The sequence below is a fragment of the Fundulus heteroclitus genome, chromosome 10 (genome assembly GCF_011125445.2).
Source record: "Fundulus heteroclitus isolate FHET01 chromosome 10, MU-UCD_Fhet_4.1, whole genome shotgun sequence".
NCBI lineage: Eukaryota > Metazoa > Chordata > Actinopteri > Cyprinodontiformes > Fundulidae > Fundulus > Fundulus heteroclitus.
In genome coordinates this window covers 28,869,140-28,893,381 of record NC_046370.1, presented here as the reverse complement: position 1 = coordinate 28,893,381, position 24,242 = coordinate 28,869,140, and the positions used below count along the sequence as shown (strand labels likewise).

Here is a 24,242-nt window from a genome sequence, read left to right as displayed (position 1 = left end):
AAAAAAATTCGTTTGGTGAGTGGTTGGATGACATGTAGAAAAGATCAAAGAGAGTGAATACTTTAGCAAGAGACTGTCCGTTTCCGCTGATAAACGTTAGCCCACTGAGGTTCTGCTGCTTTAAGGGCGCCTAAGGATGAGGGTACTACCACCGTTTGGCATCCAATAAATAACGAGGATGATGAGGCAGCCAGCGGCGCGCGCCGACGCATCCTCCAAGAGAGGAGGGGGGGGGCGCCTTCATGAGCGCGCGCGCGAAGCGGCGTGCAGATGTGTCGCAGATTTTGTAAAGTCACTGGACGAGTGCGGAGGAAGTCGCTCTGCCCAACACTGGCCTCTGAAAGTGGCAGCAAACTGAAGAGAGACGGAGCCGAGGCAGGCGGCGTCAGCGGCTGTTCCCGTTAGCCCGGTGGGTTGTAGAGGGACGTCACTTTGACAGTTAAATCCCCACGGAGGGGCTGCGCGCACAGAGATGGAGCTCTCTGCCATTGGAGAGCAAGTGTTCGCCGTGGAATCGATTCTGAAGAAGAGACTTAGAAAGGTAAGGGTTCAAAGCTGGGACGTCAATTGTATTTAAAAAAAAAACGGTGTTCAGCGGCGGCTTAATGTTTCTATTTTATTATTATTATTATTATTATTATTATTAATTTGGCCTGGGGGATGAGAATGAATGTCTTGGAGCTCAGTAGCGCAGTTCTCTTTTAAACTGGTTGGCTAATTAGAGGCTTTTTAAAAGGCTGCGCAGCATCTTATGGCGTCAGCTGTTTGACTCATTTACCCCACTGGGTAAATGAGTCCTGGGCCAGGAGGAAACATTATCAGGCAAACTGGGGTTATGGGCCTGTCTGCCCGCTGATTAGTTTCGGCTCTCGTGCCATGTAGTGTTGACATTAACAGGTGCGTACCTAGAACTTTAGGACCCACAGAGCACAGGCACCCGAGACACTCCTGGTCATTAACTAGTTTATGTCTCAGCCCTGTACTGGATGCACAGATTTAAACCCTTTCTCTGCATTTTAGAATTAGCATCGCTGGACTTTCAACAATGAGAGAAAATAAATTTATGGTCACATAGCTGTAGATATGGGCTAGTTACCACTATCTAAAAAAGTTACAGTTCTAAAGTCGTCGGATTTATCTGCCATACCGTCAGCGGTTTAACGTCCTTCAAATGAAATGGCATTGTTCGCCCCCTGTTTCTGCGCCACTGCCAGGCAGCGGCTTGAAACGGGGCTCCTAACCGTTGCCCTCGCTAAGGACAAGGACAGTCAGTTTGTCAGTCTGGAAATATTTGCTGTCACAGATGGCGTTCCCACTTGTGAAATCAAAATTTAAGACACGTCACTACAAGAGGGAACTGGGTCAGAATGGCAACCAGGGATTTTCTGCGTGGGGTTTGGATGTGCTTCCTGTGCATGTAAAATCATGGAGTGTCGGGATACCTGGGCTCTCTAAACAAAAGGTGTGGATGTGCGTGCTTTCCTGTGCATTGCCCTGTGATAGGCTGCTGACCCGTCCATTGTGCCGTGTGGACCCCATCTGGTGCCCATGGAAAACTGGAAACGGGCACCAGCAAACCCACCCCTACGCCTCACCACACACACACACACACACACACACACACACACACACACACACGGTGATGGTTAGTGTTTTAAGACTAACCATCCAGTCCGTTAATCAACTGACTGCAGACTGTCTACCTATGGCCCCACTAATTAACTGGCTACCATCAGCTCGTTAGACTCCCTTTGTTTCTTTAGAAATGGCAAAATGGTAAAAAAGATTTGGGATTCTGCGCAATAAGCACCTAAACTATAACAAAATGTATTGAGCGCACTACAATTGTTGTGTTTGTCTATATATTACAATACATTTTTTTATAGATAACCTTAATATGAATGTAATGATATTTTTATTCTAGCAGCGCAGGGAATAGCTAGGGCTGTGTTGTTCTTGTGCATTTCTGTATAAATCCAGTGAAACTGTGATATTCTTACTCCAGGCTATCATACCATGAGAATCTCTTCCCCATCCGTCCATTTTCTAACACGTCTATCCCTTGTGGGGGAAGTGAGGGGTGCTAGTGCCCATCTCCATCTGTCAATGGGCGAGGTACACCCTGGACAGGTCACCAGTCTATTGCAGGGCAACACAGAGACACCTAAGGAGAATTTAGAGAGGCCAATTAACCTAACAGTCATGTTTTTGGACTGTGGGAGGAAGCTGGAGTACCCAGAGAGAACCCATGCATGCACAGGGAGACCATGCAAAGTCCATGCAGGAAGACCCAGGGCAGGGGTAGGACTTGAACCCAGGACCTTCTTGTTGCATGAGCGCTACTCACTGCGCCGCCCAAATCTCTTCCCAGTTTTACAAAAGACTGTTTTTAAACCCTGATTAAATTGGATATGTATTTTTGTGCGTGTGTAATTAGTTGCATGTTTAACTTTTTCAACAGACAAAATTTTTATTTTTTTTCAATCAAATGGAAACTTTATACTTAGATATCTCCAACCAGGAGAGGGTGACACGACACTGGATTGCAAAAGAAATAGAGCATGTGGCCAAACTACCGAAGCAAAAATATTTGAGGTATCATCTGTACGGCACATTCACCGGTGTTCCCTATTTCTGGAACACCGTAGACTAGTTTTCATCAAGTAATGGCACACTTTGCCTGGTTGTTTACATTTTAGGTTGAAACGTGTGTCTCTCAGCAAAGCAAAGCAGCTTTTTTTCAGTCTTTGTATCTCAATAACAGCTGATTAAGGCAAACTAGTGGAGCTAATGTGTGGTGTGTTCACAGATTGGGAAAAAAAGTTGGATTTTCCGGTGCTCACTGATCTGCGGTCAGTGTGAAAATCATCCGTCTCCAGTCAGCAGTTGGTTTCTTGGTGCACCTTTTGTTTAGTATTCCCTCATCAATATTAATGTTAAAAGATAATCGCCATTGGCAACCTGCATAATCAGAATAAAACATTTTTTTTCTCTCTTTTTTTTATTTGGAAGAATTTCTTGCACTGTCTTACAATGGGAAATGAATCGAACCTGATGCTATTGTAGTAAAAATGTCAAATCGCTGCTTTTTACAACATTATAAAGTGTATATTTTACACGTAACTGGTTTTATTGGATGAATGTGGCTGTGGTGCAAAGTGCTTTGAGAGGTCAGTGTGACTAGAAAAGCGCTGGTGTTAAGATATAATATAATGTATTATATATAAAAATATAATGGTGTTAAGAGTTATTTGCTGGGGCTACACAATTAATTATGCAATCAATTCCCTTTTGTTGCTAAAGAATACGTGTTAAATATTATAATTTTTTAGGGATGTGCAATATCTGACACGTGTTTGAAGGATGTTGCAGGAGTTCGCAATACAAACATGTTTTTTTAATGCACTGATTTTTTTGTTGTTGCAGTGAGTGAGACGTTAAATATTAAGATGTATTTGTCAGACTTATATCAGGTGTTCCTGTCTGTGCTGCGCATTCGTCTCCTTATGGGATCGAGATGAGTTGGGCGAAGTTTTGGGAAGTGGTGACTTCATCTTCTGGGAGTGCCTCGAAGAGCTTGGAGGTTGTAGCCGGATGACTTCACCAACGATGACGGTCTCTGGTTGCTTTGGCTGGTATATTAAAATTATTCAGGTAAAAGAACAGCATCTCTTCACGCCATGACTCAATGTGGATCCAGCAGAAGAGAAATACAATTTTTCAAGATGTCAAGGCCCACGAGAAGAATCTGAAAGGCGAAGCTCGGTGGAACGGTTTGTTTCAGATTTCAGTGAACCGGCCGTATATCACGCAGGCTGCTGGTACCTTCCACCCAGTCATGGATAAAACCCGGCGGCTGTCTGCATGCACCATGAAATGCAAAGCAGCGATGCAGAGCAGCCAGCAAAGTTAGCTCGTCACAGCATGCAGCTCCAGAACTAGGTTCTGTTCTTTGATGTTCGTGATGGCATTCTGCACCTTTGATGCTGGTCTTGGACTTTTCCCCCACAGGGTAATGTGGAGTACCTGCTGAAGTGGAAAGGGTGGCCTCCAAAGTGAGTATGTACACTTGCAGGGTGTTTGATCAGGAGAGTGTCTCAGGTTTACATTCAAATGAAAAACAAATGACAACAGGCATTAAAAAAAAGCAGCATGGGTATATGCGAGTCTATCGTTATAGGCTGGAGCCAGCAGATGTTTTGTAATCCTTGATCTTTTCCACATTTCATCCTCCGCATGTTTAGCTCCATCCATCCTCCCAGCAGCTTCCTGTACCACAGCATGATGCTGCCTCCACCATGTTTCACTGCAGGGGAGGGGGGGGGGGGTTCTTTTGGTCTACTTTTCAGATTTCTAATTGGAAAAAATGTTGAAAACCACATAATGTCCCACACCCCTCTGAAAATTATACATTACTCTTGGTTTTGGTCTGTCACACAAAATTCCCCCCAAAATGCATTTTGAGATTGTAATGTGATAAATGGAGAAAACGTTCCAATAGTAGTGATAGTTTTGCCAGCATACTGCAGGGTGAGGGGGTTTCGGCTTATGGGGGGAAAATAAATGTTTTCTATCTGAACCGTAATACAAGGAAAAAGGTTTAAAATGGTGATGAGATGAATAACGGTCCCTTAGGAGCCCTGTTAGAAAGGTTCGTCCCTCTAAGAAAAGATCCTGTAGTCGTTTAAATGAATAATTTTTTCTCAGTTTATAACTGCAACTATTTTGGAAACGCAAAGTATCTTTTCTAAATCTTTAAAAGCAAAAACAATAGGAAACGATCACTATCCAGAAAGCTAAAATTATAAACAAATAAATCTTCAGACCTTCGTCCAGCAACATAGTTTTGATGAAATCGTAGCAACATTGTCAGGATCAACATTGTTGTCGATAAATGAGTTAAAAAGAAGACACCTCAGCAAATCCCTCCGCAGTGCTTTAGGGACTTTTAGATGAAGCGTCATGCAGGCAGATGAATTAGAAAAGAAGTTCTTTTGGAATATCATAAAGTTCTTCTTCCTCAGACTGAAGGTTAGAGAGACCATCCATTGAGCTTGCAGCATGCAAGTCTAAATGCCGCATCCGCGGTGATGTTAGGGGAGAACGCTGCATGTTTTGGTAAATGAAAACATTCTGAAGAAGTTATTCATCTGAAACATGAAACAGGGTGTGCTGTGTATTGCTGCCTACAGAGATGCTAAAAGAAATGGGGACTTTGTTTGTATTTTTCCTGAAAATAACCCGTTTTAAAACATCAGTAGAATATCACACAAGTCCTCAGATTAGGTAAAGACAAGCAACAAAAGAACTAGACAAGCCATACAGGTCTGTACCCTCACCGGTCATGTTATTAGGTTTAACCTCCTGGACCAGGTTGGACCTGCTTTTTGCTTTAGATCTTTCTGAATTCTTTGTTAAATAAATAAATAAGGTTTTGGGACCATTGCTCGGCAAGTTTGGTGCGTGTTGACGTAACTATAGCACATTTATGGCAGATCTGCCTTTTGTACCGCATCCCAAAGCTGATCTATTGGATGCAGATTTGGTGACCGTGGCGGCCTTTGGAGGACAGTGAACTCGTTTTCATGACACACAATGGTCGTAAATGGATGACCATTGTGCAAAGGCTCAAACAAATGCCAAGGTGTTTGAAAAAGTGCTAAATGAGCACGTAGCGGCTCAAATTGTGCAAAGAAAATATCCTCAGCACCCATGACACCACCACAAGCAGCTAGCACCGCTGATACAAGGCAAGCTTTCATGTGGACTAAGCCAAATTGTGATCCCACCGTCTGGATGCTGCTGCTGAAATCAAGGCCCATCAACCAGACAATGTTTTCCAGTCTGTTGTCCAGGTTTGCTGAGCCTCTGTGAATTTTAGCTTCTGTCGATGTTCTAGGTGCCACAACTGGCATCTGCTGCGGTCTTTAGGTACTGTTGTGGATCTGATTCAAGACTGAACATTAAGGACATCATTCTGCTCACTAGATTTAATCTCTGCCCTGGATTATTCTCTCTAAACTCTAGAGAGGATGAATGAAAATTGCATTTGGTTGGCAGTCTCCGAGCTACTAAGACAAGGCTGTCTTGATGCTGCGTTACACTTCAGCAGGTTGTCTTCACCATGTCTGGATGGTCAAATGCACGGAGCTGCTTTCATGCGATTGGCTGATCAGCTATTTGTGTTGATAGATTAATAAGAAATTGAACCAGTGTACCTAACAGAGTGGCCAGTGAGTATATGGGCACATTTTAGTTTTCTTTGCAATCTGCACTTTGGCCGTTTCTGTTCCCTGACTGATTGAAGTTCAAGATGTTCCAGATCCGATGTTTTATCCAACCATCAGTTTGATTACCTACGGAGTGCTAAAACTGACCAAAGTACGAATTAATAAATACAACGAAAAAATGGGTGATTGCATTAATTAAGATTGTCAGCAAACTGGACAAAGAAGTACAGAGAACGCATCCTTGTTGATTACAACGTGGCCTTAATTTATATTTCTATCCTGTTTTATTCACTGTTCTAACGTATCAGATGGGCGATTATTCCTCTTTATTTGATCCGAGGTTGGCAGTCTTTTAGAAGTGCTTCTCCAGCTCAGCCTTCCCCCACCTGATCAACTATTAATGAAGTCCAAAACAAAACTTTAAATGAGCTCTTCAGCTCACATCGCATTCCAGATGAGAAAATTGTTTTCCAGAGACATCTATTTGGTTCTGTTGCAAGTTAAGATGTTTGGATTTCAGTTTTTTAGCTTTTTTTAAATTTTTTTTTGGGGGGGGGGGGCTGTTCACACAATGTTAAAAATGTATGTAGCATTTTTAGAAAGGCGGGAAATATTTTTTTCTCACGACCTTTGAATGATTTTAAAACAAATTCCTTTTCACCTTTTGGTTAAATGGAAATGAATGACGACTTTATTTCGACCATAACTTTTACTTTGACTCAAGAAGATTTTTTGTCATCATTTTAACGACGTGCTTTGATGAAGTGCGAGTCATTTAATTTGCCAACTATAGGAAAAATCCTCTTCTGTCTCCCTATCTTGTAACATGTCACAGGTATAGCACCTGGGAACCTGAGGAGCACATTCTGGACCGGCGCTTGGTGCAGGCCTTCGAGGACAAGTAAGACCCTCCTTCCTGTCACCTCTTCAAAAGGCCCGTCTGGATACAAGAGAAACCGCTCTGTGCCGACTTTACCCTCTGTTTCACGAGTCGTGAAAAGATGAGCTCATTTCACATCTCTCTGGTGTCGATTGGTTGATTTTAAGATCTATTTTGTTGACTTTTATATGCAAGGGCTGACACAGCCAAACCACACCCAGAGATCCTAAATGCAACTTTATTGCCTAACTGAAAATCAGACGCTTGCTTTAACTGATTTGTTTGTTTCTCTTTCCTAGAGAAGAGAGAGACAGAGTCATTGGCCACAGGAGGAAAGGAGCCAAGTCAAAGAGACTTCTCCTGCAGGTAAAGTGATTAAGATGTTCTCTCTTCCGCATTTTGTCAGGTTTCAGCCACAAACATGGAGATATTTTATGTTAACGCAACTTAGTGCATCGTAGTTGTGAAATAAAATGAAGGATTTGTTTCACTTTTTTATACTTCTAAAGACCTGAAAAGTGTGGTGCACATTATATTACTTAGACCCCCGAGTGAACAGCTTTGCAAAAGTATTCACGCCCCTTTATGTGCTGGATAAAAAGGTAACAAATAATCATACTGTGGAAATAAAATCAGACACGATTTTAAACATTTACCCCAAATAAAGATCCATAATGTGTGGCGTGCATTTGCATTCAGTCTCCTCTAAGTGCTTGGTAGAACCACCTACTGCTGCAGTTCCAGCCCCAATGCTTTTATGTTGCTAATACTTTTTTTTTTTTTTTTTTTTTGGTTTCAGGACACCGTTTACACCATGGATCTCCGCAGCGCTCACAAGATTCCCGCCAAGCCCCCTCCTCGCCTTCGCCTCTCTCTGACTCGGTCGTTGGTTGCTGACGAGGAGGACGATGAGACGTACGTTCCTTGCGGCGCCGGCTCTCGGATACAACCGGCACATCGAAAAAGCAAGCACAGGGGGCCACAGAGCAGATGCCTTAACGGAACCCCCCCGAGTCCTTCACGAGAGGACTGGGAAGAGGAGGAAGAGGAGAACAGTCCAGAGGAGAGTGAACAGAGAGATGAGGAAGAGGAGCAAGAAGAGGCCCAAATGGAAGGGGCTGAGATGAGAGAAGGTGTTTTTAACGGTATGTGTGTCACTTGGTCAGCCCATTTTATGGAACTACAGTCATGGCCCTCTTTGTGAAACTCCCCATCCCTTTTTCTGGGCGTACAACCAAAACCTTACCTCATCCTGAGCTGACAGAGCACCAGAATAGGCTGATTGATGAGCCGCTTTTTTATTCTGACGTTGATTAAAGACTTAACTCATGAAATAACACAGTAAGGCGTTTATAGCTGAACGAAATGTTGAATATTTTACAAGGTAACCAGATGCTAAATAATAGTTGCAGAAGAGATGAGTTTGATTGAACTTCTGTCTGACCCTTGGCCTTTCCTTTAGGACACAGGGATACAGATAACTGGAGTACCGCTGCTGGAGCCAACGCTGCCGCCGCATCAGAAGGATCGTGGCGACCCATCATCGGCCCAGGAGAGGTGACGGTCACAGACGTCACCCTCAACTCCCTCACGGTGACCTTCAGAGAGTCAAGAGTGGCCAAAGGCTTCTTCAGAGACTGGGGTCTGGAGGTGTGAGAGGCGCAGGGAGGAGAAGCCTCTGAGAGCCGGAGCAGGAAGCACTGACTCAAACACAGTGCACGAGCCTGCTCAGTGGTTGCTTTAAATGCACAAAGTCTCACGCCAGGTACAGTGCCTTACAAATGTAGTCACACCCCCTAGAACTCACACTTTGTCACGTTACAACCATAGACTTTAAAGTGTTGCATCGGATTTAATGATTTAACAGAGTGGGTGTACAAAGTGGAGGGAACGTGGTGTCTGGTTTTTACCAAGAGAAATCTAAAGGTCTGGCATACATTGGAGTTCAACCTTTACTATCTATCTATCTATCTATCTATCTATCTATCTATCTATCTATCTATCTATCTATCTATCTATCTATCTATCTATCTATCTATCTATCTATCTATCTATCTATCTATCTATCTATCTATCTATCTATCTATCTATCTATCTATCTATCTATCTATCTATCTATCTATCTATCTATCTATCTATCTATCTATCTATCTATCTATCTATCTAAACCTAACATAATCTATAGCACCCTGGTTTGATGTGTTCCTTCCTCCTACCCAGGGAGCCTAACTTTTAGACAAAAACAAGGTGCAATGACATGTCACCAAACTGGACCAACCTGCTGCATCAGCTTTTTACTTTCACTTTCTCTGTCACGTCAGACTGAGCTCTCTTGGGCTTGATCATTTCCGTTCTCATCAAATAACGTGGCATTCTTTTGTTCCTAGCACCTTACCTATTCCATACCACCGCGGATATCCAGGATCAGCTTTCCATTTTCCAAATGACTTCTAATTTCCAAGTGTTGCTTTATTTTTTGACCAGTGTATAATATAATACCCCTAAAATCAAATCCAGAGCAACCTTCAACACTCACCTCATTGGTTAACAGAATCCAGTTGTGTGTAATTTAGTGTCAGTATAAATCCAGCTGTGATGTTGCTGGCCTCGGAGGTTTGATGGAGAACTTAAGTGAAAAAAAAACTGCATCATGAAGACCAAAGAACACACAAGACATCTCAAAGATAAAGCTGTGGAGTAGCTTAGAGCAGGGTTAGCTGTGGATGTCTAACTGTTCAATCCAGCTGCAAAACTACCAACATGACCAAACGGCTAACTAGCAGGCAGGGCAGGGCAGGGAGAGCATCCATCAGAGCAGCAGCCGGGAGGCCCGTAGGTAATCTGGAGGAGCTGCAGAGATCCACAGCTCAGGTGGCAGACTCTGCTGACAGGACAACCATGTCATGCACTTCTGTGATTCGTCCTTGGAGTGCATTACAAAAGTCGCTGAATTACGGTAGTAAGAAATCTACTTTGGAGTTTGCTACAAACCATGTAGAGAACGCAGGAAGCATGTGAAAGCAGGTGCTCTGGTCAGATGAGACCATATGGTAACCTGTTTATCCCTCATCATAATGTGTGCTGTGTATGGTGGAAGATCAGCACTGCACATCGCTCTGAACACAGCGTTCCATGTCTAAACATGGTGGTGGCTGCATCACGCTGTGGGAATCATTTTCTTTGACAGGTAACAGAAAGCCGCTCTGAGTTCATGGGAATTTGGATGGAGCTGAATATGAATTCATTCTGGAAGAAAACCCTTTTTGGATGATGGTGACTAAAACCATGCATCCGTTTAGGTTCACTTCACAAGAATGCACTACTCTGTGATGGCTTTGCTCATAAAACTGTAATAAAACACACAGAAGTCGGTGGTTGTAACTTGACCAGATGTGGAAATCTTCAAATGTATGACTATTAATACGATATTTGGTTGATCTGGTCACTTTTAGTGTGATGCACCTGAGTCCCTTTGACATGCAAGACTGAAAAAGAAAAAAAAGGTCTGAGCACAGAAAACTGAGAGCCGCTGCAATGATTTTCTTCATTGCAATTAATTCTAAAGCATCTTGTAAAAAGATCCTATTGAGCAACAGCGCTGTGTTTGGTCCGAGGACACCCTGTAGTCACACGCTGGGAAATATGAGGCTGTTTGTAGCATTTAGACCTGCTCACTAGTGAACATATACAGACTGCTTTTGCTTAGAACTTCATCTTTCTTTTAGGGCAGCTCTAAGTGTTTAGTATAAAACGTTTTCTGTTAACCAAGTTAAACCCAGATAATGGCGATAGAAGGGGGTATTTGAACCAAAACGCTGTCTTTGCTGAAAGAACGAAGTACCCTGGGCGTCTAAATGTAGCCTTTCTCCAGTGTTCACCTAGTGCGTGAAGTTTAACGCTGTAGGTGTTTCCACAGTAACTAGGACCCGTATTTGGGAACGCTATGCTAACGTGGAGCTAACGATGAGGGAGCTTCATGTAAAAAGGCCGAGGTCAAAACCAGATCCCCTCTGTTGAAATCTCTGAGATCTAGAACTCCATCAGCTTCATCTACAGCAGTTAAGTAGGTGCTATATGTTTATTACTTTTCTTTATGATCAGGCAGGAGTTGAATTATTTAATGCCCAATCAGTCATATTTTGAAAGCATATTTTTCAGTGTGAGAATGTTGATTCATAAAAAAAGATGAACATCAATATGGATCATGAAATGCAGACATTTAGACTTTAACAAGGTAGCTAAGGAAACGCACTTTATGACTGAATCAGAATGGATCGAAACACTGATGACTAACTAGATGGGATCTCAGTAGAACAATCCTCTCAGCATCTAAACATTTCAAAGGTCTCCTGGGGACAGTTGATTAATGCAAAGTTTGTCTTAACCCCCCAGCTCTACGTCGTTAGAACGTAAAACCAAAGGCACTAATGAGCCAGACGACAGAATGTGTTATGGACCTGCACTGTATTAAAGTCACGTGGGTTTATGTCCATTAGAGTATGTCCGACGCAATCCGCAGAATCTCAACCAGGAGGATTCTGTTGATGCTCCGAGAACAATTAAAGTTGCCAGACTCAGAACGTTTATTTGTCTGCTGTCTGCAGCTTTAAATAGAAATCCCAACGAGAAACACTCCCGACCTGAATTCTAAACATAGAACCTTGCAAAAGTATCCTTACAGCTTGAGCTTCTCCAGGTTTTTGTCACGTTACAACCACCAACTTCAGTGTGTTCTGCTGGGCTTCAGGCAATACTCTTGCATTTGCATTCAGCCCCCTTAATTTTACCACACTTAAATAAAATCCTTTAAAAGTCACTTTATTAGTTGACAGAATCAACCTGTGTATAATAAACTTTCAGCATCCATCCATCTGTTCTTTAAAAGTCTCAAATGTTTGTCAGTGAGCTAACAGCAGCAGGAAGATCAAACAAAGTTAGCTTATAAAAAAAATCATAAAGACATAGAAGTGAAAGACTGTAATCAAAGTGAAAGGTCATTGTGCTAAGCATTAGCTCGGTGGAGCTCAATATAAATGCATGCCACACCTTTCAGATTTTTTTATGTATGATTATTTTCTCCTCTTCACGGCTGCTCTATCCACTGCTTTGCATTGGTTCTTTATATAAACTACATTGAGGTTTGTAGCTGTAATGTGACAACGTGAAAGAATTTGTGTGGTGTGAACACCTTTACGAGGCGCTGTGGGTCGTAACGCTTCACCTCCAAGCATCTGTCGGGGGAAAGCACAGCTGAATGAGCCTGAAGCGTTTGGTCGGACTCTGTGGAGGTGATGAAGGTGTTATTTCATGTTCCTGTGACACTGATGATGATGATGATGATGAGTTAGTCTCATTCGACGATGGACCGTTTCAGTGAAGCCACTGACATGGAAGTGCCTGACGCTGCCCTTTTTGATTTTCTTTGTTTTGATTTGACTGTGGCGCTTTGAAGACTGATTATCTCCCCAAATCTCTCATTATTACCAGTGTTTTTTGTGTTTTTTTTCCTTTGAGTTTCTGTTCTCTCCACTGATGTGATGGAGAACACGTTCTCTGAAGAATAGCATCACTGGTCGGACAGTAGCAGAAACCCATGTTTTTAAGTCATTTTTCTACATTGTATATTGATTGACACCTGTATATTGATTAATTGATTGTAAATGGGTCATGCAGGTGACTGAGCATGATAGTTTTCTACAGTTTGTTATATAACACCTGACCAGATGCCACTTACTAAAGAATCGTACTGACGCGATGAAATTAGCGTCCCCTTGCCTCTTGTCGTCTCTTGCGCCGCCTCTGTCCACCAGCGAGCGCAGAACCTTGCACTTTATCGCGTTGTGAAGCCGCATTACCTGCTCCAGTCTATGAAGTCTTGTCGTGTATGGACTGTTTGTTGGGTGACATGAAAATAAATGTTGCACATGTTTACTACGACTTTAGCGGCCTTCTTTTATTGAGGTGCAGCGGTCAGTCCACCGCAGATGGGGAGCCACCATTTAGCTACGACCAGCTGCAATAACCCAGAAACCCGCAGCAGGCGGCTTGATGCACATTTGTAAATATTAACAAGCTGATAAAAAATTAGGCGCATACAAAAAAAAATTGTGAAACCCAATAATTTTTTTTTTCAATCTTTGGAAAGGAGATGTAAATACCTGTAAACGAAAAAAAAAAAAAACTTGAGTTACTGATTACGAAAAAATTTATCAACAAAATGTGTATTCTGAGGAAAAACGTAGGACACCCTACTCCCTAACAGTTGGTCTCCCCCGCTTTGACTCCATCTACCTTCACTCCTCTCCTCACTTTCAGAGTGTTTGAGGCGTTTCCTTTCATGTTATGCCTGTTTCCCCACACAGCACCTCACTGAGACCAAGATCTGGACTTTGACTGGGCCCAGGACTTCTCCATTTCTTTCCATTTCACCATTTCTGCTCCTTGGTGCATTTACGGGTATGTTTTGGGTTTTAATTTAATTCAATTCAATTTTATTTATATAGCGCCAAATCATGAAACATGTAATCTCAAGGCACTTTACAAAGTGAAGTTCAATCATATTATACAGATTGGGTCAGATCATACAGATTGGTCAAAAATGTCCTGTATAAGAAAACCAGTTGATTGCATCAAAGTCCCGACAAGCAGCATTCACTCCTGGGGAAGCTTAGAGCTTTGCTGCAATCCCTCATACTGAGCAAGCATGAAGCGACAGTGGGAAGAAAAACTCTTCATTAACGGGAAGGAAAACCTCCGGCAGAACCAGGCTCAGTATGAACGGTCATCTGGCTCGACCGACTGGGGGTTACAGAAGATGGAGCAGAGACACAACAAGAGAGACAAAAAAGCACAGAAGCACACATTGATCCAGTAATCTGTTCTACATTAGATGGTAATAGCGGGTGATCTGTCTTCTCTGGATGATGTCACAGTTAACAGAACGCCAGACCAGGTGTACCTACTATGAAGATAAAAGAGAGAGAACAGAAAGTTAAAGCAGAAATAACAACACGTAATGCATAATTGAAGAACAGTAGAACTCTATAGAGTGAGAAAATTAGATCCTGATATCCTTCAGTAGCCTAAGCCTATAGCAGTAAAACTATAAAGGTAGCTCAGAGTAACATGAGCCACTCTAGTTATAAGTTTTGTCAAAAAGGAAAGTTTTAAGATTAGTCTTAAAAGTAGACAGGGTGTCTGCCTCACGGACCAAAACTGGGAGTTGGTTCCACAGGAGAGGAGCCTGATAGCTAAAGGATCTGCCTCCCATTCTACTTTTAGAGACTCTAGGAACCACCAGCAGACCTGCAGTCTGAGATCGAAGTGCTCTGTTAGGAACATACGGGGTAATCAGAGCTCTGATATATGATGGAGCTTGATTATTAAGGGCTTTATATGTTAGAAGAAGAATTTTAAATTCTATTCTTGATTTAACAGGAAGCCAATGAAGGGAAGCTAAAATTGTAGAAATATGATCCCGCTTGTTGATTTTTATCAGAACTCTTGCTGCAGCATTTTGGATCAGCTGAAGGCTTTGAACTGCATTTTGTGGACTTCCTGATAGTAAAGAATTACAATAGTCCAACCTTGAAGTAACAAATGCATGGACTAGTTTTTCAGCATCACTCCTGGACAGAATGTTTCTAATTTTGGCAATATTCCGGAGGTGAAAAAAGGAAACTCTGGAAACCTGTTTAATATGGGATTTAAATTACATGTCTTGGTCAAAAATAACACCAAGATTTTTTACTTTATTACCAGAGGCCAGGTTAATGCCACCCAGATTAAGTGATTGGTTAAGAAGTTTATTTTTTGAGGACTCTGGCCCAAAGATTAAAACTTCGGTCTTGTCAGAATTTAGATGCAGGAAATCTAAAGTCATCCAGCTTTTGATGTCATCAAGACATGACTGCAGTCGAAGTAATTGATTGGATTCATCAGGATTTATGAATAAATATAGCTGAGTATCATCAGCATAACAGTGGAAATTAATCCCATGCTGTCTGATTATTTTGCCGATCGGAAGCATATATATAGTAAATAGAATTGGTCCAAGGACTGAACCCTGTGGTACTCCACAAGTGACCCTAGAGTTTGAGGAAGATTTATTATTAACATGAACAAACTTGAATCTGTCTGACAGATAAGATTTAAACCAGCCTAATGCTTTCCCCTTAATCCCTACAGTATGTTCAAGTCTTTGTAGGAGAATATTGTGATCAACTGTATCAAACGCAGCACTGAGATCTAACAGGACAAGTACAGACACAAGTCCATTATCTGAGGCCATGAGAATATCATTAGTGACCTTCACCAGAGCTGTTTCAGTGCTATGATGAGCTCTGAAGCCTGACTGAAACTCCTCAAGTAGGTCATTGCTTTGTAAATGTTCACAAAGTTGATTAGCAACTACTTTTTCAAGAATTTTAGATAAGAAAAGAAGATTAGATATAGGTCTGTAGTTTACCAATTTATCTTGATCAAGAGAAGGTTTCTTAAGTAAAGGTTTAATAACAGCTACTTTAAAAACCTGTGGTACATATCCATTTACTAAGGATAGATTAATCATGTCTAGAATAGTGCCACTGATCAAAGGGAATATGTCCTTAAACAACTTGGTTGGGATTGGGTCTAACATACAGGTAAAAGGTTTAGATGAAGCTAAAATTTTAGATAGCTCAAAAAGCTCAACTGCTTCTAAACAGTTCAAACACTGCGCAGGTTCTAAAGATTCCTCCAACGTTGCCTCACTTACTGAGGACCAGTTAATCATGTTTGGGAGGATGCCAATTATTTTATTTTTAATGTCATCAATTTTATTTATGAAGAATCCCATAAAATTGTTACTACTAAGAGCTAAGGGAATGGATGGATCAACAGAGCTGTGGCTCTGGGTAAATTTGGCAACTGTACTAAAGAGAAATCTAGGATTATTTTTATTCTCTTCAATTAATGATGAAAAATATGCTGCTCTAACTCTGCGAAGGGTCTTGTTATACAACAATTGACTGTCCCTCCAGATTAAGTAGGATTCCTCTTGGTGTGTTGAGCGCCATTTTCTCTCCAATTTCCTAACATTGTGCTTCAAGGAATGCAGCTCTGAATTAAACCAGGGAGCCAGCTTCCTGTGAATAATCACTTTCTTTTTCAAGGGAGCTACATTGTCTAATGCAGAACGCAATGTGGAAGTCACATTGATAGGTAGCTATCACATTAGATTGGTGATGGTCGATTCTGTGATGGTCACATGGTCCTGCTGCAGCAAAGCATGTCCACACCATGACACCTCCAACTCCATGTTTCAGCTGTATTTAGTTTATACCCGACATGTCCTGTCCCAAAATAATTACCCTTTAGACTCATCTGTCCTAAGAGCGTTGATCCAGAAGTCCTAGTCTACATTCTCTCTGGCAAACTTTAGTCTTCTATACCCCACATGAAAATCAAACTCAGTCAATATTTGACTCTCCAGGCATGGATATTCACATTAAAACAGCAGCAAGAGTTTGAAAAGATTCCATCATAACAAGTAACGGTTTGGGGAGACTTCGCTTAGCATCTTGCGGTCTGCCCTTAGGAGAATCTTGGGATGCCGGACCTGGCCATGATGGTTTTGTTCTGAATGTCCTGCACTTCAAGACGTTTTTTCTGTAATGGTGAGTGGGTGAATGGTGACTTCAAATTCTTTCGACCTTTTTACATGCCTTCCCAGACTCACAGGCTGCTACAATCTTGTCTCTGAAGGCCTCAGCTCTCTACATCCCACAATGTTTACCATCACGTCAACAAGGAGCACCGAACTGAGGGCGAATCCTTTAAAAAGCCAACTAATTGACGCTCATGTCGTGCGCACCCGATGTGATGCATTCTCATGGTGTCACTGAAATTAAACATCTACTGTTCCAAACACATACTGCCATAGATTGTCCTAGTTTTTGATATCTGATGTATTAATTGGAAACTTAATTTCAGTAGAATTCAAAACTAAATTTTTTTTTATCTGTAATTTTTCTGAGATCAGCTGGTCAGCCCTCTAAGGAAGTCATTAAATCAGTCAGACCCAGGCTGACTGCTGTCTACTGATACCCAGTCACAATGAAACAGGAACGTCTTTTCTAAGTAAAAACTTAATTCTACGGTATTTCCACTGTTGTAGGGTTTTCTGCATACGCCGTCACTCAACAAGCCAGTTTATTAAATATGGAAAAAGATGACAACAAATGTTTCCAATAGTACAAACATACTTTATTGTACAATTAATTTATTGGCAAAAAACAATCAGACCACCAAAATAACTTAAAAAAAATGGAGCAACAGTTATTTTTGCTTTCTCTCAGCAAGCACCACAATTGTTAAGAGGAACAAAAAAAAAAAAAAAAGAAATTGAAGGAAAAAAAGTGGTCAGCGCTTTCATTTGAATACTAAACAATTTTAAATAGTCTTATTTCCAGTCTCTTTTTAGGAAAACAAAAAGACAAAATTTGTTCAGTTGCCATGTGTTTGTACAGTGATTCAATATGTATACAACTTTATTCATGTACATAAAACATCTCATCAAAAGGATGGTATAATGGACTCCAAAGCCTCGCCGGGGCAAAACATAACTGTCTGCAGTGTCTTTTTGCATCACCATAAACACCTTTAATAGAAAAACAAAACATTTTTTATCTAATAATTCCTGTAGCTTCAAGTTTTATTTCCAAAAAAATAAAATTAAATAATATATCTATATTTATATATATATAAAAGACAGTTTATCCTAGTTTTTTTCTTATTATTTATAAAATAAGTCTCAAGATATATTGCAACCTGGTTTGATGTGTTCCTTCCCCATACCCAGCAAGCCCAACTTTTGGAGAAAATCAAATGGTAAGCGTGTGAAAATTGTCTTCAGTCCCCTCCATAGAATGCTGAACAACCAATTTGAGGTCTTTCAGGTCAGGCCTCATCCGTCCCTTGTTTTGGCTCCGTTTTGTGCAGGTTTTACGCAGGTTTTTTTGTTGTACAATAAGGTGGGCGCTGTGTGTTGCGATAGCCCCGACCCTCTCCAAAACGCTGTCAAAAAATACACTAAAAAAAAAGGCGCATCGGTGCTTGTGACCTACAACAACCCATACTGTACACTTTAGAAAACAGAAAAAAAGTAATACTGTACAGTAGCTTAGGAGCACTTCTCTCACTTTGTTTTAGACACAGCACATATTCCATGAAAAGAAGGGTAAAAAGAGCAAAAAAAAAAAAAAAAAAACATTGCAGATTTTTATATACATTTTTTTAGATTTTTTTTTCTTTTCTTTTTTTTTAACAAAAAAAAAGACAGCATCCAAGTCCACAATTTCCTATTTTTTACAGTACTAACAAATCAAACCTTGTTGCTGAAGACGGAAACAAAAGAGGCGAAATCATTGAAAGGAAAAGCGTTAAGGTAGCGGGCGAAGGCGGAACCTGCTGCTCCATCTCTCTCATACGTCACATTAAAAAAAAACAGCGCTGGAAAGTATTTACAACCCTCACGGGATAAACCGGCGACCTGCCGTGAATTCCTCCACATTTTGTAGGTGATCGGCATGGAGGGGGTCAGGGTAGGGAAGGTGTGCATATTAACAAAAAGGCTGAAAAGTGAGCGCAGACATTTGGGTTTCCAAGCTATTTGTGGCCAAAAAGGTGAAAAATATCACCCAGAACGATGTAAAGGCTGACCGTTAACAACCCCCCGACTCTAACGTGACTACAAAACAAACCTGGGTAGCTAAACAACCTCCTTAAGCGAAATAAATATCTGGATTTTGCTGCAGTCCTGTACAAAGCTGCGTTCAGCGTTCTGAAGCCCACCGGAACGGAAGATATGTCGGTGTTCCTTTCACCTTTTGCTGAGGGAACAACATAAACGTACTGTGGAACACAGATACAATCATGACAGGGTCCTTGAGGGGAAAATATATATATATTTATATGGTACGTCATAACAATTCACTAACTTTTTTTAACCACATTTGAAATCCTAAAAATCTTAAAAAGGCAAAATACTCAGTCCCCGAAAATATTGTCGTATTTAGGAAGAAATATCTCCGCCAGAAACTCCAGCCTTCTGCCTTTTTGTACACAATTGGCAAAAATATATAGATATATATTTACAGCAATAACTTACCATTGTTTTAATTTACTCATTTATTGATTTCTAAGATTTAAGTCGCATCTCCCATAGGAAGGAAGCTTTAGTTTGTATTTATACATCACAAAAATGTTTAAATAGAAAATAAAAACTTCTAAAACCCCAGCTCACTGTCCCTTTATGGCAGCTTGTCGTCTGGGGCAACAGAGCTCAAACGCAGACAGGAGTCGAGGCTACATGAGATTGTGGTTAATGTTTGTCCCGAGCTCCTGGCTGTTGTTGCCGTTATTGTTCCCCCCCAGGATGTCCGGCTGGCTGCCCTGACCTCCGTGTAGCCCTGCCATCCCGCTCAGCTGGGACATGATGGAGTTTTGGTCAGAGCTGAACTGACTGGGATCCACAGAGCTACCTGGTGGCTGCTGCTGCTGCTGAGACATCGCCCCCTGTTGGACTTGCGAAGGCTGAGGCAGAGCCATGCCGGGGTGATGCTGAGCGAGGTGTCCTGGGTGCGGGGAGCCGGTCTGGGTCTGTGGGGAAATGCGATGAGGCGAGGGCTGAGGCTGGGAGGAGGGCTGCATGCGTGGGGAGGGGCTGGAGCGTGGGGGCTGTGACTGTGGCCTGGGTGAGGGCTGCGGTGACCGGACCTGACTGCCCAGCGATCCTGCAGGACCGAGTCCTCCTTGTCCCTGAATGTGGGGGGACTGGGCCATTTGGGGGCTCATAGGACTGCTGTGCTGGCCGGGCGAGCCTCCTCCAACGTGCGCCTGATGCATGACCCTCTGATGGAGGTTCTGGTGAACCTGGGCCAGCTGCGACAACGCCGGTCCGCCGCCAGCTACGCCGACTCCGCCTTGCTGTTGGCCCGCCCCGGATCCACCTTGTCCAGGCTGGAGTGGGGGTCCTCCAGAACCTCCGCCGCTGATATCCGGTCCTTGATGACCGCCCATTGCGTTTTGCTGCATCTGCATATGATGCTGGAACTTTTGCTGGAGTGCTGCAGTGACCTGCGACATAGGGTACCCCTGCTGCTGGCCCAGCTGTCCTGGCCCACCCTGTGGTCCGCCTTGCTGCGGGACCCCGACCGCTCCGCCTGTAGGCTGTGGTTGAGAGGATGGAGGCATCCCTGCCTGTCCTTGTCCGGGTTGCATAAAGCTCGGCTGTCCTTGCGCTTGTTGCTGGAACTGCCCGTGGTTTGCCATTTGCTGCTGCTGCTGCTGTTGTTGCTGAAGCTGTTGCTGCTGCAACTGTTGCTGCTGTTGTTGTTGTTGCTGCAACTGTTGCTGCTGCTGTTGTTGTTGTTGCTGCTGTTGTTGCTGCAGCTGTTGTTGTTGCAGCTGTTGCTGCTGTTGTTGCTGCAGCTGTTGTTGCAGCTGTTGCTGCTGTTGTTGTTGCAGCTGTTGCTGCTGTTGTTGTTGTTGCAGCTGTTGCTGCTGCTGCTGTTGTTGCAGCTGTTGCTGCTGCAGGTGTTTCCTCATTAGCAGCTCTCTGAATTGCGGGTTCATACTTGCCATGTTGCCTTGTTGCCCTGCTTGCATTGCTCCCTGTTGCTGCTGCTGCAGAGCGGCCATCTGCTGTTGCTGTAGATTCCCGGGCAACATTGGACGCTGTTGTTGTTGTTGTTGCTGTTGTTGTTGTTGTTGCTGCTGCTGCTGCTGTTGTAGCTGCTGAAGCTGAGCCATGGTGGGCACATTTCCACCCCCAGCTCCACCCTGAGCCATATTCATCCCTGTCTGGTTAACATTAAGCTGTTGCTGTCCGTCCAAGTTGCCAAGCTGATTGCCTCCAGGTCCTCCTACATTAGGCAAGGCTCCAGCAGAGCCTGGGAACCTCACACCTCCAGGGCCCCCTGTCGGCGGCCCTCCTGCTCCTCCAGGACCTCCCTGAGCACCCTGGTACCGGGCCGTTCTCTGGCGTATGAAGGCTGCCATTAAAGTGGGGTTGGAACGGAGGATGTTGAGGACTTGCTGCTGCTGTAGTGGTGAGGTTGGGGAGCGGAGTGTACGCAGGAGATCTTGAACTGCTCCCTGGGGCAGGTTTCCAGGTCCACCTCCTCCTTGAATCGGCCCAGGGGCCGCCGCCCCTTCTGAAACACCCAATACCTGCATTAAGCCTCGGTTTCCTCCCTGGGGCTGTTGCTGATTCATTGGTTGCTGTTGAGCCATTGGAGGTTGCTGCTGTGGGGCCATAGAACCCACCATGCCTGTCCTTGTCTGTGGGTTCATGGGTGGCCCCCTGGGGCCCCACTGCTGGTTTGTTTGCTGAAGCTGCTGTTGAACTTGCGGGGGCAACTGTGACTGCGCTCCGCTTTGCTGCATTCCAGCCATGAGTCCGTGTTGCTGTGTTTCTAAAATAGTCCTGCCAACAACTCCCTGAGCCTGGGGAGGCATGCCCTGGGCCCCAATGTGGGGCATTACCATCTGAGCCTGGCTGTTCTGGTGGTGGTGATGTTGGGGCATCATTCCACCCTGTCCCAAGCCACGAATCTGTGCTTGGGCCTGAGCCATGCGACTTTGGGTCTCTGCTAGCCGTTGGATTTTTAGGGCCGTCTCTACTGCAGCCAGAGGGGGCCCTTGCTGCTGGCCCTGTACAGGCATGGACCCTTGTCCCTGGTTGGTTTGTTGCTGCTGCTGGGGTGGGGTGGCTGGACCGAGTCCAGGTTTCCCCAGCGACTGATGGAGAGGAGACGGTCCAGATGGTCTGGGGTTGTATGGAGGCAAACCACCAGCATGCTGCTGCTGCTGCTGCTGAACATTGGACGTCTGCTGCTGGAGCTGTGACACCAGCTGCTGTGGAGGAGAAAGCATCATCCCGTCCGCCTGAAAATGGTGCATATGGTGTTGGGGAGGAATCGTACCACCTTGTTGCTGACCTGGACTGACAATCCCACCCATTGGCGGCTGAGGAAGCGCGGGCATGTTACCCGGGGTGGGGGTCTGCGGGGTTGGAGGTTGAGTACCAACAGATGTAGGAGTGGCGGGACCGGTTGCTCCGTTGTTGCCGCATGGAGACGGCAGACTGTTTCCCCCAGGCGGGCCGCCTGACGGTGGCTGGCCGACTCGCTGCATGCTGGCCATTCTCCTCCTCAGCATCTGGGCTTGCTGCAGCCTGTGCTGCAGCTGCTGCTGCCGAAGCTTGTGCTTGATGTTTAGGCAGAACGGAACCGGACACTTGTTCTCCTGGCAATGCTTAGCATGGTAGCAACATAACGCGATAAGCTGCTTGCAGATGGGGCAGCCGCCGTTTGTTTTTCTCTTGCAGCCTTTCGTATGCTGGACCACCCGTTTCATCTTCTGACACGAAGGCAGGGAGCAGTTGGCGTTTCGACACTGGCACGCATGGACCAGGGACTGGATGCAGCGCTGGATGCTGAGACGCCGGGAGTCTCCCGGGCTCTGGGTGGTTGCAGCAGCCTGGTTGCTGCTCTCATCATCCAAGCCCAGGCCTAGCTTCTCCATCTTGTGCTCGTGGCCCTTAGTGTTGTAACACGTGATGCACAGGTCGTAATCCTGGAACAAAAGCAAAAACAGATCTAATGTGATGAAGGTTGCAAAATAGAACATTTATCATGCTTTACCTGACTCAACTCTCTAGCTTAGTCATTCAGGTTTTTACTAAAATATAAAACACACAACTCGGCCACAGATGTAACTATGGAACCTGCAAAATCAGGAAACTGGAAGGATAGAACAAAATCTAGAAAGGAAATCAGGACACTGGGAAGAAAGGACAAGGGACAGAGGAAAGAAATAAAGACAAAAGAATGTACCGTGGACAGAGAAGCACAAGAACGGACACGGGGAAAAGGGGGGACTGAGGTAGGGAACAAGGAAAGAAGGAAGGACAGGGAGGAAGGAGAGAGAGAAAAAGACGAAAGGAAAGAAGGTAGTTGGGATACATTGTAGGAAGGAAGGATGGATGGACATATGGGAAGAAGACAAGGAAAAATGAAAGGGAATAGGACACAAGGACAGAGGGAAATAAAGAAACAGGGAGAAGAAGGTAAACAAGGAAGTAAGGAAAGGAGGACACAAGGAGGGGAAGGAAGAGGAAAGAAAGGGGACAGAATGTTTCCTACATTGTGTCTCATGGTAGGTAGGGAAGGAGGAAGGATATATGGGAAGAACTAAGGGAAGAAGGAAGAACATGAGGTAGGGAAGGAGTTAGGACAACATTTAAACAACTGGAGAGGGAATATTTCCAGGCTTGTATGTTTCCCCAAACTTGTCTAGATGTGAAAAATCCTGAAATCAAACTCCAGACTTGCTATAATTTTCCAGACTGCATAGGAGCTGTGGAGTTTACCTTACAACCCTGACACATCAAAACCAGCAGCCTTATTATGTCAGATTTAATTGCCTGGTATGAATCCACACTGATCCTCACCAGACAACCCAGTGACAATATTACAACGCTACAGAAAATCAACAAAGATAAATGGAGAGTGGCCTTAATAAGCCTTGATGCTGAAAAGGCATTTGAAAGAATAAACTGGGAGTTTTTGTATTTAACATTAGACAGGTTTGGATTCATAACCATAAAGGCTCTCTATCAACACCACACGGCAAGAATAAAGGTGAATGGCTCCTTGTGAGAGTGTTTTGAATTATGCAGAGGAACAAGACAGGGCTGCTGCCTCTGCCCTACACTCTTTGCTCTATATATTGAACCTCTAGCCCAGTTAATCCGACAAGACAAAAGGTTAAAAGGCATCATTATAGGAGAAAATGAACATAAAATAGATTTGTTTATGACATCATGTTGGATCTTGGGTCACTGGTATAAACTCTTCCCAGACTTGTGGAGGTGTTAGAGGAATTTAATATGTATTCAGGATACAAACTTATTACCAAGACCCAAATTATTAATTTTAACTACACAAGGTGAACTGGAAAACAAAATTACTCAAGAACCTAGGTGTCAACATAACCAAAAATCCAGAATTAATGTTTAGCGCTAATTATAACTACGCCTGTCACGATAAACTTTGCTGGATGATAATTTTTTTCTAAAACTTTTCGAG

The 24,242-nt window shown here is 43.6% G+C and overlaps 2 protein-coding genes across 8 annotated transcripts in view; one reads left to right on the top strand and one right to left on the bottom strand.

The window, feature by feature from the left end:
* Positions 1 to 82: 82 nt before the first annotated feature.
* Positions 83 to 9,138, top strand: cbx7b (chromobox homolog 7b). The gene is made up of 6 exons (XM_012869261.3): positions 83 to 541; positions 4,012 to 4,055; positions 7,066 to 7,131; positions 7,410 to 7,476; positions 7,910 to 8,255; positions 8,573 to 9,138. The coding sequence occupies exons 1-6, from the start codon at positions 473 to 475 to the stop codon at positions 8,764 to 8,766; spliced, it is 786 nt and encodes a 261-aa protein (XP_012724715.2). The 5' UTR covers positions 83 to 472; the 3' UTR covers positions 8,767 to 9,138.
* An 8,193-nt stretch (positions 9,139 to 17,331) lies between these two features.
* ep300a (E1A binding protein p300 a) overlaps positions 17,332 to 24,242 on the bottom strand; it is a 38,716-nt gene continuing 31,805 nt past the window's right edge. For all 7 annotated transcript variants that reach the window (XM_021319820.2, XM_021319821.2, XM_036142460.1 and 4 more), the window contains exon 31: positions 17,332 to 22,728. In XM_021319820.2, the coding sequence (XP_021175495.2) occupies positions 19,456 to 22,728 (3,273 nt within the window). In that variant the 3' untranslated portion in view covers positions 17,332 to 19,455. The remainder of the gene's footprint in view (positions 22,729 to 24,242) is intronic.